Here is an 18,569-nt window from a genome sequence, read left to right as displayed (position 1 = left end):
CCTTGAAGGCTTGGAACAAATATGTTTTCATGAATATTCAGACTAAGAAATAGCGTCTCATAAAATATTTGCATGATATCCAGATCAATAGGAGAGGTTTGTCTGATTCTTAGCTGTTGTCCTTAGTTCAAGCCCTGCAATTGGAGATTAATAATGTTCTTGAAGAAGAAGAAATTTTATGGTTCCAAAAGGCTAAGTGGATAGCCGACGGTGATAAAAATACTAAGTTCTATAACTACATCACCATTGTTAGAAGAAACATAAATAAGAATTCTGAATTAAAAGATGATGCTGAAAATTTATTTAAACAAGAGCAAAACATCATTAACCTGATCTTGTCCTTCTATGGTAAGCTTTTCCTCGAAGAAAATTTGCCTCATCTTTGGCACACTACCCACACCTCTTGGCCGACCCTTGATATAATACCTCAAACTTAAGTATTTAATTAATTAATTTTAATTAAGTAATTAAACCTGTATTAGTGAGTAAAATTAAGTATAAGACTTAATTAAACGAATTGGAGTCACTTTGGAGGTAAAAAGTGTACTCAGTAAAAGTTAAGAGGTATAAATGAGTACTGGAAAAAGTGTCCAAAATATAAAAATAAAAATATTAATATTCCTAGAATAATATTCCAGACTTTTGGGTAAAATTTGGTAATTAATGGAGCTGAATTGTCTATTAGGAGCTAAGCTGTTAGATTGGGAAACGTTGAGAAAACAAAGGTTATGCTGCCCAATTGCCGTTAAATCAATTTTGGAGAGGAATTTATATGATAGATTTGGACCGTGGTGTATGTATGAAAGTTGTAGATATTTTCTTAGCTTTCCATAGAGACCAATATTGTGTGAATTGGACAAGTACAACTCTAGTTAGAGGTAAAATACTAAGAATTGGTGAAACCTTCAGAGCTTTGGCGCACCGCGCGCCATAATGCTTGGAAGCTTCTGTTTCGTGGTGCAAATCGCGCCGGCGTTGGCGCAAATCGCGTCGGCGTTGGCGCAAATCGCGCCGGTGTTGGCGCAAATCGCGCCGGGATCACCAGCTGGCGCACTTGGCGCCAACCTTGGTGCCTCTAGCGCCATTTCGATCGGGAGCTTCTGTTTCGTTGGCGCCCGCCGTGCCACAGCTGGCGCCGGTCGCGCCGGGATCAGCAGGATTCACGCGCTCGTTTCGTAGAAAACCCATAACTTGGGCTACAGTGCTCCGATTTGAGCGCGGTTTGAACCCACGCGTAGCTAACGAAGAGATCTACAATATAGTAGAAGTTGTGAAATAAATAAGAAGTAAATTAATGGTTTAAAAATGGAATGAGAACATGATGTTAAGCTTGGTTTATCTGATTCCGCAAGGTAATATGGTTATGATCACGCAATTGGATATTTTAAATTCGGCGTCGTTTTAAAAAGAAAAATTCATCCGGATTTTTAATTGAGCCAATGTGATTGTAACTGCGCTTAATATTATAATGCGATGTTAACAAACCGGTTCTAGAACGGGATGTTACACTTGACAAGCATGATTTAGACCTCTTGTCAGCTTCTATATCTCCTAAAGACATTCATGATGCCTTTGTGAAGATGGGTCCTCTTAAAGCCCCTGGCCTAGTGGTTTCCCTACCTTATTTTTCCAAACAAATTGGGATATCATTAGTGCACAGTCCCTGGTTGCTATCTCTCATTTTTGGAATAGTTCGAAAGATATCAAGATGATTAACAAAACCTTATTGGTGTTCATTCCTAAGGTTCTTAAACCTGAGAGAGTTAATCAATTCAGACTTATTGCCCTTTGTTCGATCATTTAGCTAAAGGTGCTCTTTCTGGTTTTGGGGGTATCTCACTGATTTTTGGCCTTAATATTCTATTATCTGAGCTACTACATGCTGACGCGATGGAATTCTTGGGTCATCCTTTGGCTGCTGCACCGGATGATTTTTTGTTTCTGTCTTCTGTCTTGTTCAATTATTTTGCTTTCTAATTTCTGCTTTTTTTCTTATCTTTGTGTTTTGGGGATGCCCCTTATGTGTATCAAAGAAGAAGAAGGGAAAAATAGCATTTAAGGTGTTAGAAGCGAAAAAAAACCAGACAATCCATTAAGGGCTTACGGCCTCACTTATTTAAAGTTTAGTTCCACGTAATCATTTAACAAAAATATTTATAAAAAATTTAATTCATTTATTTGGGAAGTTGGAGAAATGGTAAAAAGATTAGTGAACAATGAATTATTCTCATTCCATACCCTAAATTAGAAGAAAGAGAAAAAAATAATGATGTTGGATGAAATGGAATAAAATTCATTCAATCAATTTTCATTCCATTTTATTACATTACTAGAAATATCCATTTCAACTATGGACATTTTTTACTTAAAATTGAGCACATTTCCATCGAAATCATATTCACTTACGAATTTTGCCACCACGACAAGTCCATCGAAGATTTTGTCATCATAAGTAATAATTCGACGGTCAAAATGTTGCCGTCAAAACCTTTGACAGTTGCAATCCTGATGATAAAGCATAATTCGACGATCAAAATGTTGCCGTCAAAATGATGCAGACTATGTTTGATAACATGTTATATTTTTATTCTGAAAATTATAATTGTGTTTGATAAAGCAACAAATAATATAAATAAAAAATAATTCCTATTAAGCATAATTTTTTTTCGGATCATCACTTTCATTTCCACATGGTTTGGTGGTGGTGGCAACGGCGGCGGTGGCGTGGTGATGTTAGTGGTGGTGGTGGTGATGGTGACAGTAGTGACTGTGACGATGGTGGTGGTGGTTGGTGGCAGTGGTGGTAGTGATGACGTGATAGTGGAAGCAATGGTGGTGGTGGTAGTGGTGGTGATGACAGTGGCTAGTGGATGAGGTGGTAGTGCGGGCGATGGTGGTGGTGGTGATTGGTGACGGTAAAGGTAATGGTGGTAGAGATGAAAGCGATGGGTAGAGGTGGTGGTGATGGTGGTGGTGGTTGTAATGACGGCATTGGTGGTACAATGATGATGACGACGACGACGACGGTAATGGTAGAGAGTGATTAAGACAGACAAGTATTTCTTATTTTGTTCCCGGGAACAAAAAAAATAGAAATTTTTTGATTTTTTTCCCTAACACAAAAATTAAACAAGTTCGTTCCAAAAACAAAAAAAATAAATCGATTTTACCAAACTAGTTTTCTATTCATTTATGTTCCCGGGAACATAAATAAATAAAAAACTAATTTTGAAAAGGTTGTCATACACGCCCTTAATCCCATAACCAACTCAAAAAAATGAAAACCTGGTAGAGCCGACTTATAATTAGGATCAGTATAAAAAAATAATTAAAATAACTAAAGTCAGCCTAGGAGGCATCATCCACGTTCCCCTCCTCTTTTTCTTCCTCCCACCATTGTGCCTCTTCGTCTTTTGTGTTCCCATCGTCTTCGTCTTCATCCAAAGCCATAGTTTCCTCCATTTCATTGTCATTGTCTTGATCTAGCATCTACTCATCATCATCATGATTAGAAGATTCAATGTCCCCATACCACCTTGACTTCATTTTTTGTTCAAATGGCTTCTTCACTTCTAGTGTATTAGGCCTCTTTCTTACTGAACAATGTGGTGGTCCATTTTGTTCTCTTTAAGTGGTCATGATTACTGATTTTTGGGAATAAAGTCCAGGTGAGATGAAAGGTTCAATTGGTTCAGACATGAGTAATTGCACCCAAATACCTTTTCATTAATTAAACTCAATCAGTTTAGTTATTGGACGATCATACATTCAATGCGACATTAAGAGTGACATTTCTCACACAAATCAAATTTAGTCCATATTCTTCGTATAGGGGACACTTGCTTCAATGTCCCATAATTGAGATGTGGAACCCTAAATCCCAATTATTCAATTATCACATATTACATAATACAAGTATAAAACTGAAGAAAACACTACAAAGAAAAATAAATCGGCCAAACAACATGCATTGTTCAATGAAAAAATAACAAATAAATGCAATGATATTTTAATAAAAAAAGTAAAACCTAATTTAATTTTCTCAATCAATATGAAAGGATAATAATTTAACAAGAAAATCCCATATGAATAACTGAAATAATTCAATAAAAATACGACCAATAAATTGTTTAACCAAATTATAACCCAAATACTTCAACCAAATTATAACCCAAATACTTCAACCAAATTACAACCAAAATAGCATAAAAATGTAGTTCTTGTAAGGATAGCATGATCAAAATATTAATCATCATAGCTTGAAATTTACCCAAGAAACGCGCTCTTCTAATGACATGCTTAAGAACAAGTCCTTCTTTCTTTTATTATTAAGCAAATCAATTGCCAAGAACCGAGTTTTATCATCCAAATTTGGAATGTCTTTTATGTCATCCAAAATATTACTTTCTCTTTTCTATATATCTATCTCTTTTCTCCATTCGGTTAGATATTTTTTCAAAATTGCTAACAATAGTCCCAATGCAAATTGAAAGATTTTCTAAAATTTTAGCTTGATTGTTGGTCCCAACTAAAGTAGAATTCCCTTCATATTCGGATTTACTACCTTATTGCGACTCTTCTTTTCAGTGCGGCATTTCAATAAAGAAAAGAACATATATTGGCTTTGAGAAAATGCTAGAGTAGATTGTGAGACACTACGATAGAAAAATCTCAAGAAATATCAAGAATTAGAATGAGATTGTGACAGAGACATGCTATTTATACTTCTCAAAGTATCACAAAATCCATTAAAATTGTCATATTTTTGAATAATACAAGATTGTTTTTTCTTTGTTTAAAATCTAATTGAATATCACCGGATTTGGACGGACTCTAAAATAATATTTTAAAATTCTAATCGAATAGCACGTGACTTTTTTAAAATCTTTTAAAATTTTGATTGAACACAAATATTTTTTTTTGTTCAAAACAATCTATTAAAATTTTTTAAAATCCCAATTCAATACAACCCTTAATTATTATTTTTTTTTGTAAGCAAAACGGGGCTAAAGCCCAAAAGAAACACCTGACGAATTAAGAAACGGGGACAGCAGCCTCAGCTGTCAACAAAAGCCCCAAGGCAAGGGGGGACATGATGAATAACGAGTCCATCATCGATATTACAGGGAAATTTCGCGAACCAGTTAGCAATGCGGTTCTTCTCTCTTCTAGCACGGATGAATTGAATCTCCCTCATAGCAATGACAGAATGGAGACCCACCCCATTTTGACGTAGTTTCCTTGGTCAAGATTCGCCCATGAAGAACCAGCCAGGAAAAATTCCTTAGCCTAAAAGGCCCAGCCCAATGCCACACGGTATCCCAGATCGGGTCTTGGGCCAGCGAATGAAAGCCCATGATGTTATTATAAGCCTTACACTCACTATACTACGTTCAGTATTTAGATTCTTCCAAATAAGCTGATCAGGGCCTCTGTCAAAGGATGGGGGAAGGATTGACGTGATATGATCAATAGCATCATCCTGAATGAAGTTTCTGATCAAAGCCAAGTTCCACTCACCTGACGCTCCGTCCACCACCTCAGCACACTTCCATTGCATCTCCTCCAAATTTAAAGGCCTGCAAGCGAGCTCCAACAGAGGTTTACCCAAGTTTGTCCAGTTATCATGCCAGAAACTAGTGTCTTGACCGTTTCCCAATCCCCACTTTAATAAAGTCTGGCCAGATGGCACAAATACTCTTCCAGAGGTTGGAATCATAGCTAGCATTCTTGATATGCCTTCTCAGATCAGCGTTTCTGCCATACTTACCATATAGAACCTGGACCCATAGGTCATCCTTATTGTTGATCTACTTCCAAGCGACTTTGTGCAGAAAAGCTTTGTTACGGGCCTGCAGGTTGATGATGCCTAATCCCCCATTCTTCCGCGTGGTACACAGGTTTCCCTAAGCAACCAAATGAGGCTTCCTTCTATTAGAAGAATCCCCCCAAATAAATGCCCTTTGGACCTTTTCAATTTCGTTACATATTAAGACCGGCAAGGAGCCATATTGAAAAATGAAGGTGTAATGGAGGGAACTAGACAAACAGCCCAGGCCCAATTCGATGCATATACGGACAGAGTCCAAGTCCAAATACCAAATGGTAGTAAATTAGTAATACATAACATAATAAATATTATAAAAAATATTTGTCCTTTTTTTTTTGGTAAACAAAATATTTGTTTTTTTTAAATGATATAATTTATGTCATTTTATTTCTCACAAAGAGATGGAATCCACATAGATTTTTTTGTCTACTCTCTTTCCTGTGATCTATCTCTTCTTTTCATCTAAAATGACACAACTTTACATCATTTGAAATCGGATAGACTTTTCCCAAATAGTAATTGAAATTTATTTATTGAAAAGAAATAGTAATTGAAACGACAGTGGTATTTCCGGTAATAACAGGAAACGAGGTGAGGGTGGTTTAGGAAATGTAATATTATGTTCCTTCGGAAGCTAAGAAAATAAGAGAAAGAAGCCCAAAGTTCGATCCTTTATCTCTCTCTCTCTCTCACACTGTGTGCGTGCGTGTGAAGGGTAAGGTAGAAGCGTAGTTGAAGTGAGAGATGTCGGGGAAAGGCGCAAAGGGGTTGATAACTGGTAAAACCCCAGCATCCACCAAAGACAAGGATAAGAAGAAACCTACTTCTCGTTCATCCAGAGCTGGTCTTCAGGTTTTTAATTTCATCTTTTTGTCTTTCCTACTTATTCAACGCTCGCAAGTTTTTAACTTTTTCATTCTTTTGTTTCTCTTTTGTTTTCGATCCGCATGTTTACAACATTTAACTTGTCTCACTTTGCCAAAGGATTGAGTTTTTTTTTTTTTCGTTTTTTTTTTTTTTTTTAATTTTGATAGGAAAATATATTTTAGTAGAGGGAAAGGACAACTTGGGTACTTTAGTAGTTCAACTAGTTCCTTCCTGAGGTACATTTTATTTTACAACTTGTCGTATTTTGTTGTACCAAGGAAGTCTATAAAGTTATTTCCTTTCTCAAATTTTCACCGACCCACTTTTGATTTACTTAACCAAGCATACCCTGAATGTGAGAATTAGTTGCTGCTATTCATCTGGTAATTATTGTGTTATATTGATGGTGTATATGGTTTGTTGGAAAGGGATCAATCAGCATCTGTCCCTTTTACTATGTTTTTAGTTCTTTGTTATCTTGTTTTTATGGCAGTTTGCTTCTAAATTGTCAGGTCCATTTAGTTCCATTTCTGTAATTTCCTTGGAGTTTTAATTAATATTAGGCCCTGGATTGAGTTATATTTATCTTACTTCTATTCTCTGGAATGCAAAACCCTTGTGAACGTGGAGGCTAATTGTTTTTCATGCAATGGTCTGAGGGTTTATAAAATAAAGCTGGTACTTGTTCAGCATTGGTCCCTCATCTGTTCTTACATCTTTCTCCTACTGTTTCTTTATGGAATACTTTGTTTGGCCTTTTTGGTTGATGTTTATTGTTCCCTGGTCTTTGAACTGATTTTCGTGTGCTAGCTTTAACGATTTTTGGTAGAGGTAAGGAGGCTAAACTTTCAGTCAATGTGCATTACATACTACTATTTGGTGCATTTGGTTGGGGTGAAGTGTTTGTATTTTTAAGAAGATTTTTTGGACCGTTTTGGTTAATGTTGGGGGTGTACCTTGGACCAGTTTTTGTTGCTGGCTTTAATGATTCTGGTAGAAGTAAGGTGTCTAAATTTTTATGCCAATGACACGCTACTATTTAATGCATTTGGTTGTAGTGTAACACATCTTTTTAAGGTTTGTTTGGCTGAGCAGCTGATTTGAGCTAAAATTAGTTAATTAGCTTCTATTTCGTGTAAAGGTCATGATCATTTTAAGGGTTTCGTTTTTTTTTTTCATTGTGGAGTATCCATATCTTCCAATTTCCTAATTTCTTTCCGTCTTGTTGAATTTCTTCTTTTATTAGATAAAACATAAGGCTGGCAATGTCTATCTTATATAAATGTAATAATTTATATGACTATATATGAAGAATGTAGTCAACTAGACCTAATCGAAGATAGCATGTTTGCTCTGTATTCCCTGTTCTGTGTGGCTGTGCACATGGTGAAGGGGCTGTGAACCAATGTTGCAAGTGAGTTGATTAATGCATTTCTTTTATTCTTGGAATTGTGTAATTATTTTGTTCAGGTTTTGGGCATGCTGAAATTTGTGGAGTATTGGTGCAAATCATGATGAACTTTTTTTTTAATAGTCTCTAGTTTGTTAGTATAATTGCAATTCATTTCATGTCCTCTGGTGTGTCATCATGAATTTCATTTGATACAGTTCCCTGTTGGACGTATTCATCGTCTTCTGAAGTCAAGGGTGACAGCCAATGGAAGAGTTGGGGCAACAGCTGCAGTTTATTCAGCTGCCATCTTGGAGTATTTAACTGCAGAGGTGTTGGAGTTGGCGGGCAATGCAAGCAAGGATCTAAAGGTGAAGCGTATTACCCCAAGACATCTACAGCTTGCTATACGTGGAGATGAAGAACTTGACACCCTCATTAAAGGAACAATAGCTGGTGGTGGTGTTATTCCTCATATCCACAAGTCTCTGATCAACAAGTCTTCAAAGGAATGAGGGGGAAAAAGAAGATGAATATTACTGTAAATTTGATGATATCCTGATTTTTGGATAATTTTCTCCTTGCTTTAGTTTGTTTGAACCATCCTTTTGAAGTAATCTGAAATTTTCTGATTTCCTTATTTGAATAGTATTCACTGTCGTGTTGCCTTCTGTGCTATGGTACTGCATGCTAGATGATACTATCCGTCTAGGGCTCTAGGATTTTATGTTAGAATATGGTTCTCGTCGGTTAAACATTTTGTCTGGGTGTCATGTCTGTATGAATCAAATTATACGGCTAATCTAACTTATTATCTACTCAATATTAGCCTATAATTTTATTTTCGTCTATGGCTAATAATTGGTATTGTTCTTATAGTGGAAGTTGATTTCCCAATACATATGTAGTTTGGCAATATACACTTTGCTGTTACTGTTTTATTTGAGCTCGACGAGAGAGGAATATAAATAGTGACAGCGAGTAAAGCATCCCTGATCCGTATGTCGTGAACTACGGTAAAAATTCTTCTACCAAAACATTCGAAAAGAGTAATGAGAATTAAACATCTCTCTCTCTCTTCCCCCCACACTCAGAAACTTACACTTAGTCATTGAATTTCTTACAGCGTCGTAAAGCACATATTAAGATAAAACTAACTTGATTATTACAGCATTATTCTAGAGAAAATGACAACTCTAAATCTGATATCACACTCCATTCCATTTTAACCAGTTGACTAACAGCTCAAAAATCAAAATCATACAGACTCGTATATCATGAGCATAAAATTTCTAAATGTACAGATTTGACATGAGGATCAATATAATTTTTTTTATTTACAAGGAAATACGTCTCAGCAAAGGCCCACAAGTTACCAAGTAAGACGCTATTAAACATCCTTGCTGATGTCCGTACCATCTTTCAAGAAGGCCAACTCCGAAACCAAGGCAATATGATCACTACCCCATTTCTGTACACAATTAGGGGAAAAAAAAACTTAAAAAGAATCAAAAGTTACACATTTCAAGCAGCAATAGTAAAATCAAGGCAAGTAATCAGGGACATTATATATGAGAGAAGACCATTTCAATTATGAACCCACAACTCGTCATATCATGGAAATGTAGGGTCTATTTGATTGTGTTCTAATTTTTTTTTCCCCTTAAAACTGTTTTTGTAGAATAGTTAATGAAATAGATATTTTCTGTATTTTTTTTTGTTTTGAAAGTTAAAAGTCAAAATACAAAATAAAAACAACTTATACATGTTCTCTAAATCTGATTTTCAAAATTAAAAAACAGCTATAATTTTTAAAACTATTTTTACAAAACAGGCCTTATCAAACGAGTCTTTTTTTTTTCTAAAAATCAAAACACTATTTTTCAAAGTATAATTCAAGCCCATAAATTGTATTGAAACATGGTCTACTCAAGCAGGGGATAAGTGCACACACCCTCCCCATGAGAATGTGGAGGGCAGTGTTCATATTATCGAAAGAATCGGCTTTGAAGTCATAACCTTAAAAGCCTCTTCACCTGAGAATGTGGTTAACATCATCATAATGATAACAAGAGAAGAAAAAATTCCAAGAAAGCCGGCATATAAATCTATCCATCTGCTAACTTTCACCAAAAAACGACAAACTTATTCTTACCTTTGTTGGGAATCCTGGAGTCCATTCCATGGCATGTCTAGGTATTGGAGCAAGAACTCTGGTTGTTTGCAGACCATTAGATCGCCTATGCCACAGATCAAGAGAAAAAGTATATTTCTATCAACTTTTGTTCAGAGCTAAGCACACAATGTAAAATCAACTCTTTTGAATGCTAAATATTACTCAAATATATCTATGCCAATGGAAAAAAATTACACAGCTACAAGAATTTCAGCAATTACACTTTTTGATGGTATACTTATTGTGATTTTACAACTCAAAATAAAATAAGCAGCAAAAGAGATCAAAACAATAGTAGAAAAATCTTAAGAGCTTAGCACCTACCAAATGTAGTCAACAGTGCCAAAAAAGCACCTATTATAGCTGGTCACCAGGGGCTCTCCATAGGGGTCTCTAGTCCCCGAACAATCCTGCACGTATGCAAAGTGCCAAGTACAATAAGATAATAATATGAAAGAGCAGCAAATTAAAAGCAATATTAAAATTACAGTAATATGAGGTGTAAGATGTGTCAGCTTGTCCTATAAAAGAGAAGTTAAAAAAAAAATATGTGCAAGCAATCCTTTTAGATCTACCATAGCTTCAGTGTATGTGCTCCTAAGCAGTAAAGGGTGCTCCAAGAAGGTGCGCTCAGCATTTCCTGTTGCAGTTTCTATCTCCATAGGGGTCCACAATGATGGATTATAAGTAGTTTCCTCTAAATCTACAGATTTGGAAGTTGGACTTGGAGATAAGTCATCCTCCACTTCACTGCTTTCTGCAGGCGGCAACAACTTGTTGGAAGCAAAATTTAATTCCTCAAACTGATATGGCTTTTCATGATCTGATTTCATTGATGGCCCAAGATCAAGAGTGACACCTTCGGCGTTATGTAAGGCAGATATGAAAGAGTTGACATCTTCGCCAATATTTTCACTGCCTATAATGGCTTTATCTGTCTCATCAAGGGATGATTTCTCTAGTTTTTCATCTAGTGGAAAGTCAATGTTGGTGGATTGATGTGATTCGTCAATTACATGTGAGGTTGACGAGGTGTTCATTTGGTCATCAGTACTGACCTCACAAGCTGGGCTTTCTATATACCTAGGATGAGGGAAATCAAAAGCACTGGAAATTGAAGTCTGGTCGGATGGTTTAGTTGAAGAAATTTCTATATTGAGAAGATCTGTTGACTCAAGATCTATCTTCACCCTGGAAGTTTGATCGTCTTCCTGGAGAGAGGTTGGGGAACAGTCAAACTCAATATGTTTATTTCCTTCAGGGACATGTAAGTTGGATTTCTTGCTTAATAATTCTTGATTTGATGTTGAAACAGCATCTGATAGATGTTCTGTGCTGCCCATCCCAGTTGTATCAATGTGAACTGCTTCAAGAGCTGAAGAGGTCATCGGTGTGATGTCATGAACTTCACCATTTATATGATCAGTAGCCTCCCTACCATCACTATAAGAAGGATTTCGTTCTTCTTGTACACAATCAACTTCACCAAAAATCTTGGAATGATCAACAGCAGCAGTTTCCTGAGTGTCTTTTCCTGCATAAGCATCCCTCTCCTTTCCACACTGCACATTTGTTCCAGACTTATCAGAAATATCCAAAACAGCCTGAGTGTATTGATTATCCGAATTGTCACTCTTAGGGTCCGGATTCTGCATGTCCAACAGAGAATTATCTTGTTCAATATTAAATTCCTTGTCACCTTCAGTGAATGCGGCCTGAACAGATCCAGTAGCAGATCTTTCACTGCATTATTTTGAAAGATTTTAGCACATATTTCTTGATAAAGAAAAGAAATTCAACAAATCTCATCACATAAACGTATCAAATGCAAAAGCCTACCTAGAATTACGATCATAGAATCTTGGTGCTCGAATTATAGCAGAAGCTTGTCCTGATACCTTATCCCTATCTATTTCAGACAGATCTAACTGCAATAATATAAAAATATCATTTTTGTGCTTTGTATGTGTCAATCATCAAAGTCAGAGGAAGTAAAGAACTAAAGGGGTATACCTTTTGTTCTGAGATAAAGTTGTACAATGGACTCTGAGACATGATAAAGAATGTTAATGTCATATAGGCTGTGATAACTGATAACATTTTGCAAAATGATAGTGAAAAGGCATAATAGAAAAAATAACCTTAGGGGTACAATTAAAATCCCCACAGATAACAACAGGTGCATTATTCCAGAGTTTAGAAACAGCTTCAGCCTTGTCCAATAGCACTCTGACCTGCTTGAAGTAAATAAAAAGAAGAAAGCAATTACAAGAAGAATTTGAAGTCATATTTTAGACACTGCAGCAGCTGATGGAGCCAGCTGTTAATACATCATATTACCAGTTCAAATACCAAAAGAATCAGGGTCAGATGAGACAGGATATACTGTTCAGTGTTCACAGAAGTACCGAAGAGACAAAAGTTATCCGAATTCATTATTTAGTCAAATGACATACATTTAAGGGTCCTTAGTTCCTGTACTGAATTGGCAATTATTGTGGGACAATTTGATATTTGATGAAGACACATACATCAATAGTTCTAAAATAGTTGTAGGTTGAACACTGATGCCTAAAAATAAGATCATATCAAGCAATCCTCTTACAGTCTCACTGGATTCAATAAACCAGAAACCAATGTTTCAAATATATGACTGGAATATATGATATTATGATGAAAACAGAATATGATTGAAAACACGAATTATATCATATTTCAGAGGCCTTAGTATGTGAACAATTACAAGTCTACTAAGCCTTCTAAATTACGAATAGAAAGCATTATGACCATTTGCATGCAGTCTGCATTGATGGCAACAGAGGAGGAAATGGATTAAAAGAAAATCAAAAAAGGAACAAAAAATTCAGAATAAATTTAGAATGCAGAAAGTAGAATCAATTACATCAAATTGAAGAGCATTTTCATGACATTAGATAGTGATGCATCCAAAACAGAACAGTAACAGATGCACAGAGGGCTTTATCAAAACAGGTAAGTGTTATGTCAAGCAGAAAGTACGTACCTGTCCAAGCTTAATTTCTCCTCTATTAGGATTGTAAAGCACATGAATGTTACAAATCACAACTTTACTAGAACCTGTCAAGCTGCAGAATGTTACATTTATGTTATAACGAGCATATAAAAATAACCTTAATAAAAAATGAATAATAATTAAAAAATGAAAACAAAGCCCATAAGGCTATGATGAAAAGCTGCACACATCGTAATACAATTAAAGCTCATTTCAAATAATCCCATGACCTCATGCACCATTCTAGAGATTTATGTCAACAGCATAAAATACTCTCGTGAACCTATTTCACAACACAATGTCAATATTAGAGAAAGACCTTCCAAACTTTTCAAACAAGATCACAATTATGTTGACCTTAATTGAAACAACATTCCAGTGATTCATTTTGAATTTCAGCCTTTAATCTAAAATAAAATAAAATGACTTTTTGCATGTGTCATTAGGCTCCCTCAATATTTTGCAATGTTGTTTCTCTTTTCTTTTTGTGGGACCGGTGAGGTGCTGGGCAGATCTTTCTTCAAAGGGGTTAAAGTGGAGGTTGAGGTTTTCTTACTGTTGAACAAGCAGGGGGCATTACTTTCAAGATGAATGGGTACTCTAAATGGTTGCCGTACCTCGCTGGTACAGGAACTTATTCGTTATGTACCCAATACTTTTTATTTCCCCTCAAATTTCACTATCAAATTCATTTGAGTACATCTTGTTCAAGCATTGCAACGAGCCAATATCACTCAAGTACAAGCCAATCCATGCAAAACACTAACTATGGTTACCAAGTTGTTTGTTTTGCTTTTAAATGAAACAAACTACTATTTCACCCCTTTGTGTCCTTTCTAGAAATTTTTGCTTACTTGATATACATCATGGAGTTTTGTTGAAAACACGAGTTAGAACATTAATAGAAATTGTATTTATCTTATGATTTAATTACTTAATTGTTTATGTTTTTATTTTTATGCAATACATCCTCCTGCACCCGTACCCTAGTTTTTAGAAATTTTGTTGTATTGTTAACGTATGCAACGTAGTTTATTTTCTTACTATACCATAGTAATGATCAATTAAACTGCATAAATTAGAAATATTTTTTAATCAATGAATGAAATTTTTAGCCCAGCTTACACTCAACTTCAAATCTCCAACATGCAAGTAATTGTGCTTTGCTTCAGACTATCTTAGTTCTTACCTATTAAGGTATATCCAACAATAGCAAGGCTCTTTCAGTAGGAAACATAAGGTATTACATACTACATAGAACTTAAGACTCTTCCACTTTCTCAAAAACAATGAATACATAATAAGAAATATAAAAATCCAACTAGCCAAAAAAGGAGTAATTACCTGGGTGGGACAGATCCATTTTGATTAATGAGCTGTTCAAGGAAGTAAAATATAGGAAAGAAATACAAGGGCATCAATAAAGGGGTGAAAAGTAAGATAACTAAAGATCCTTGGTTTATCTCAACAGAAATTGAATGAGGCAAATGGAAAGAATGAAAGTACGAATGTACCTCTAGTACACATATTTGAGCGACATTATCTCTAAGTCCCAGCTTATTAAACTCAATGCATTCTTCATATAACAAATTGAACCTATGATAAATCAGGATAAATGAGAATAATAATTGTTAAATAAAGAAAACTACAAACAAAATCCTCCCCCCCAATATACATATATACAACATATATATGGGAAAAATAACATAAACAATGCCATACAAGCGCAAAATGAGACAGTGGTATCAAGTATCAACAAGATCACAAGAAAATATATAAAAAAAACCCCACAATTACTCAAGGTGTACCAGAGGAGTACTGGTTTCAATTTGTCAAGAACATGTTACTGAATGAAATAACATCTTTGAGATGACAAGACTAGACATCATATTTCCACACACCATTTCATTGAAGACTAGTGCACTTCAATGGTATCATTCTAAGGTATTAAAATTGTACAGGCCAAATAAGGATCAAAAAGCACACACATAAATAAAATATAACAAAATACACATAATTTTGTGAGGTAAAAAAACAAGCTCAACAAGAATGGTATGCGTGAGAATACAGTGAACATTTAATCACTAGCAATGAGAATATATCCCACTTTAATAAGTAGCAAGAAGATAAGAATTGCCCTAACCCCTACCCTCGCTAATCAAGGTTTAATGAGAAATAGTTTTAATAAGTAGCAAGTAGCACCCAGAGCAGTAGAGAACCTTGATGTTCGCCAAAAGATTGCACAGCCATCAACTGGATTTCCCGTACGCATCTATAAGTAGACTGAAATGCTATTAGACTTCATATTGCAACAGAACTGTTTATTTTTCTTTCAAAAAATAATTCACATAACCAATCAAAATGAGGATAATTATATCAAAAGAAAAATAAAAATACTGCTGAAAAGTGAAGACGCTGAAGATAGGTCACTTCACATGACTAAGTCACAACTTGATGATCATATTGTAGAAGTGAAAATGTAGCCAACCTATCAATCAAATGGTGCAGCACAATTATGAAAATGTGCTCATCAAGTAAAAACATACTTGTCTCTAACTAGCTAATGACAGTATTTCTACTCCAAAAGATAACATAGACCTATAAGGCCAGATGAGAGGGAACTATATATCTTTTGAATTCTTAATGGTAGACAAAATATCATGTAACATCTAACATTCTGATCATAACATACACATAAAAACAATGACATTTTAAAGAACTTCTATATAAATTCATACCAGAAACAAACAGATGCTTATAAGAAATGGCATAAGCAGCATTGAACGGAAAAGTTCAGAATAGGAGTGTTTATGTCATGTAACCTTAAGACAAATAGCACTTCTAACCCACCTTCCAGATGCCGTGGTATCCCTTAAGCTTCAACTCCTCCACTAACTCATGAAATCTATCAACCTCCTGGAAGTGATAATATGAAATCAAAAGGGAATAATCTTTCTAATTCTAGGGTCAATCAGATTTTCCAAATGCAGTACCCAAAACAATAAAGAATTACTGATCATATGATCAATAAAGGCAGCTTGAGAAAAATTTTAAAATTCCAAAGGCATAAATCTAACTTGGAAACAAATCTAATTCTAAAGTATTTTTTGGAAAATGAGGTAGAATAAGTGATGAGAATTAAGCCCTAGTCTGCCATCAACAATTTTAAGTGAAGGATCTCTCATGCAATATATTATTCTCTTAAAATGATATGGCCAAGGACAACATCCGTGGTTCATCTCATGATTATTATACAAACCAAACCAAATTTTACAACAGCATATGATGACAAACATGTTATCTGAGCATAATTTAGCAAGGAGTAAGCATTGTTGTGTAATATGTAACAGATTGATAACCTGTAAACACATGACATCGGCAGACCACAACCCAAGCTCAAAAATTATATTTCTCTTTCTCCACTGCCAGTCCAACATGTAATGAGGTATGTGAAAGTAAAGTTTGTTCCGGTGGTCCAAAGCAAGGTAGTCAGCCAATATATTATACGAAAGAACAATAAACCGTTCTGTTGAGCATAGGGGAAAAAAAAGCTAAATTAGTCTGATGATGTATAATACCAAAGCAATCAATTGTGAGCAACAAAGAGTAGGAGAGGGAATACTGAAAAATAATCAACCTCAAGCCTATCCTCCTCTCACTTGCCAAATCATCAAAGCTTTACAATATTTTCATTTGTGTAATAGATTCAGCTCCTACTTTGGGCACATTTTTAGTAAAAGATGTGTCTAAAAAGTGAAGCAAGAGCCTTTTATCAAACCATGTATCTAAAAGGTTGTTCTCTATTGGCGTTGATTTCTTGAACAAACAAAAATTAACATCAAAAAGCACGTGATTGCTCCACGACAACTTACAGATAACCACTCAACATCACTTTTTCATAATCTGACACATTGAACAATGCAATGTAGCAACAACGGGAATTCAAAGATTCATGTTCAGGCTATGCAAGAAAAACAGTTCTTCATAAACCCTAAGGTTGAAACTGAAGTCACAATCACACCGCATAGCAGTGAAGTTACCGCAATGAGGAGGAGGTGGCGGCGTCGGTGCAAGCTCCCAGTTTCGATAATCCGGAGGCCGCGGGCGAAGATGCTGAGGCGGACGAAATGCTTGTCGGTGAACAGACGGCGGAGAAGGCCGAAACTGTGGCGGAGGGTGACGGAACTGAGGATTCTGATGGTAAAGCGGCGGATGTGGAGGCCTCGGATCATAAGGTGGAGTCTGATGATGCAGCGTTTGGTTCGCGAAGCTTCCTCTCTCCCCACGCCGGAATCCCAAATTGGCGTCACGGACCGACCAGAAGTGCGCGTCGCCGGAAACGAACTGGCCTCTCCCGGCGGAGTATGACCGGCCGGCGAATCCTCTGCCGCGTCCTCTGTGCTGGAATAAAAAAAAAGAGCATTAAACTTTCAGAGCGCACTGATGTTTTCTTACTATGAAGTGCATCGGAGACAGAGACAGAGACAGAGAGAGAGAGAGAGAGAGAGAGAGAGAGTACAGGCGGTCGCGAAGACATTCTGGAGGCTGCGTCGGTGGCGAGCAAATTGATAGCCGGAGGAGCGCGTCGCATTGTAGTAGGAGAAACAGTGAAAGAAGAGCGACAGAGCGTGAGTAATTGAGCTGGCGCGTGTTCCACGCTCATTGAAGTGAGGCGTACCACTAGTACCAAATTTCGTGACACGTGATCATATTGCAGACCAAATTTGTTATCAGTGGTAGCGAATTATGACACGTCAGCTTTTTTACATATCAAAAAATGATTCGTGAACATAATATGCTACACAGGGTAGCAAATTACTACCTGCTTGACACATGTCATTTTTGCTGACTGTGCATTCTGACACTGCATAATTAGCTACACTGTGTAGCGAATTATTTGTAAGCATATTTCGCTGAGAATTATCTCACGTGTTTAACTTGACAATTTAGTAATTTTTTTGTGACAAAATAGTCACTGTTTCGACTTTCTTTCCAAAAGAAACTGCTCCACAAGTCAGGATTGGGCTGAGGCCCAATAAAATAAAAATGCCAAAAACTAGGTACAAGTCCAACAAAGAGTTGCCAAACCAAACCCATCATGCTATTATTATTATTATTATTATTATTTATTTTTAGATATTTTAATCTGTTCGTTCCTCTGTAACTAGTCTAATTCAGGGCGATTTCTGGGAGTAGGGTTTTAAACTTTTTCCAAAAATAGTATTGAAAGATCGAATATATGCTCTCACCTTTCCATTCAGTTCCACCAACTCAA

General features: G+C 36.0%; 2 protein-coding genes across 2 annotated transcripts; one reads left to right on the top strand and one right to left on the bottom strand.

The window, feature by feature from the left end:
- Positions 1–6,493: 6,493 nt before the first annotated feature.
- On the top strand, positions 6,494–8,907 carry LOC133300714 (probable histone H2A variant 3). Its single transcript, XM_061500290.1, has 2 exons — positions 6,494–6,682; positions 8,306–8,907. Exons 1-2 carry the CDS (start codon positions 6,575–6,577, stop codon positions 8,600–8,602), a joined length of 405 nt encoding a protein of 134 aa, XP_061356274.1. The 5' UTR covers positions 6,494–6,574; the 3' UTR covers positions 8,603–8,907.
- Positions 8,908–9,170: 263 nt separating this feature from the next.
- Positions 9,171–17,881, bottom strand: LOC133300706 (carbon catabolite repressor protein 4 homolog 6-like). The gene is made up of 15 exons (XM_061500279.1): positions 17,814–17,881; positions 17,335–17,695; positions 16,654–16,820; positions 16,145–16,210; positions 15,514–15,566; positions 14,809–14,890; positions 14,639–14,670; positions 13,286–13,367; positions 12,405–12,497; positions 12,277–12,309; positions 12,103–12,191; positions 10,839–12,006; positions 10,588–10,673; positions 10,243–10,327; positions 9,171–9,558 (listed from the first exon to the last, which is right to left on the bottom strand). Exons 1-15 carry the CDS (start codon positions 17,829–17,831, stop codon positions 9,478–9,480), a joined length of 2,496 nt encoding a protein of 831 aa, XP_061356263.1. The 5' UTR covers positions 17,832–17,881; the 3' UTR covers positions 9,171–9,477.
- Between the last annotated feature and the right edge of the window lie 688 nt (positions 17,882–18,569).

Source organism: Gastrolobium bilobum, unplaced genomic scaffold (genome assembly GCF_033153095.1).
Source record: "Gastrolobium bilobum isolate Gb01-03AN ecotype WA unplaced genomic scaffold, APGP_CSIRO_Gbil_v1 utg7932, whole genome shotgun sequence".
In the NCBI taxonomy this organism is placed as follows: domain Eukaryota; kingdom Viridiplantae; phylum Streptophyta; class Magnoliopsida; order Fabales; family Fabaceae; genus Gastrolobium; species Gastrolobium bilobum.
This window is presented reverse-complemented; position numbering and strand designations above follow the sequence as displayed.

Coding starts and splice junctions, on each gene's coding strand:
- LOC133300714 (XM_061500290.1), top strand. CDS start 6,575: ATGTCGGGGAAAGGCGCAAAGGGGTTGATAACTGGTAAAACCCCAGCA. Junction 6,683..8,305: donor CATCCAGAGCTGGTCTTCAG/GTTTTTAATTTC, acceptor CATTTGATACAG/TTCCCTGTTGGACGTATTCA.
- LOC133300706 (XM_061500279.1), bottom strand. Junction 14,891..15,513: donor ATCTTTTGGCGAACATCAAG/GTTCTCTACTGC, acceptor GATTTATCATAG/GTTCAATTTGTTATATGAAG. Junction 12,310..12,404: donor ATTTTAATTGTACCCCTAAG/GTTATTTTTTCT, acceptor ATCATGTCTCAG/AGTCCATTGTACAACTTTAT.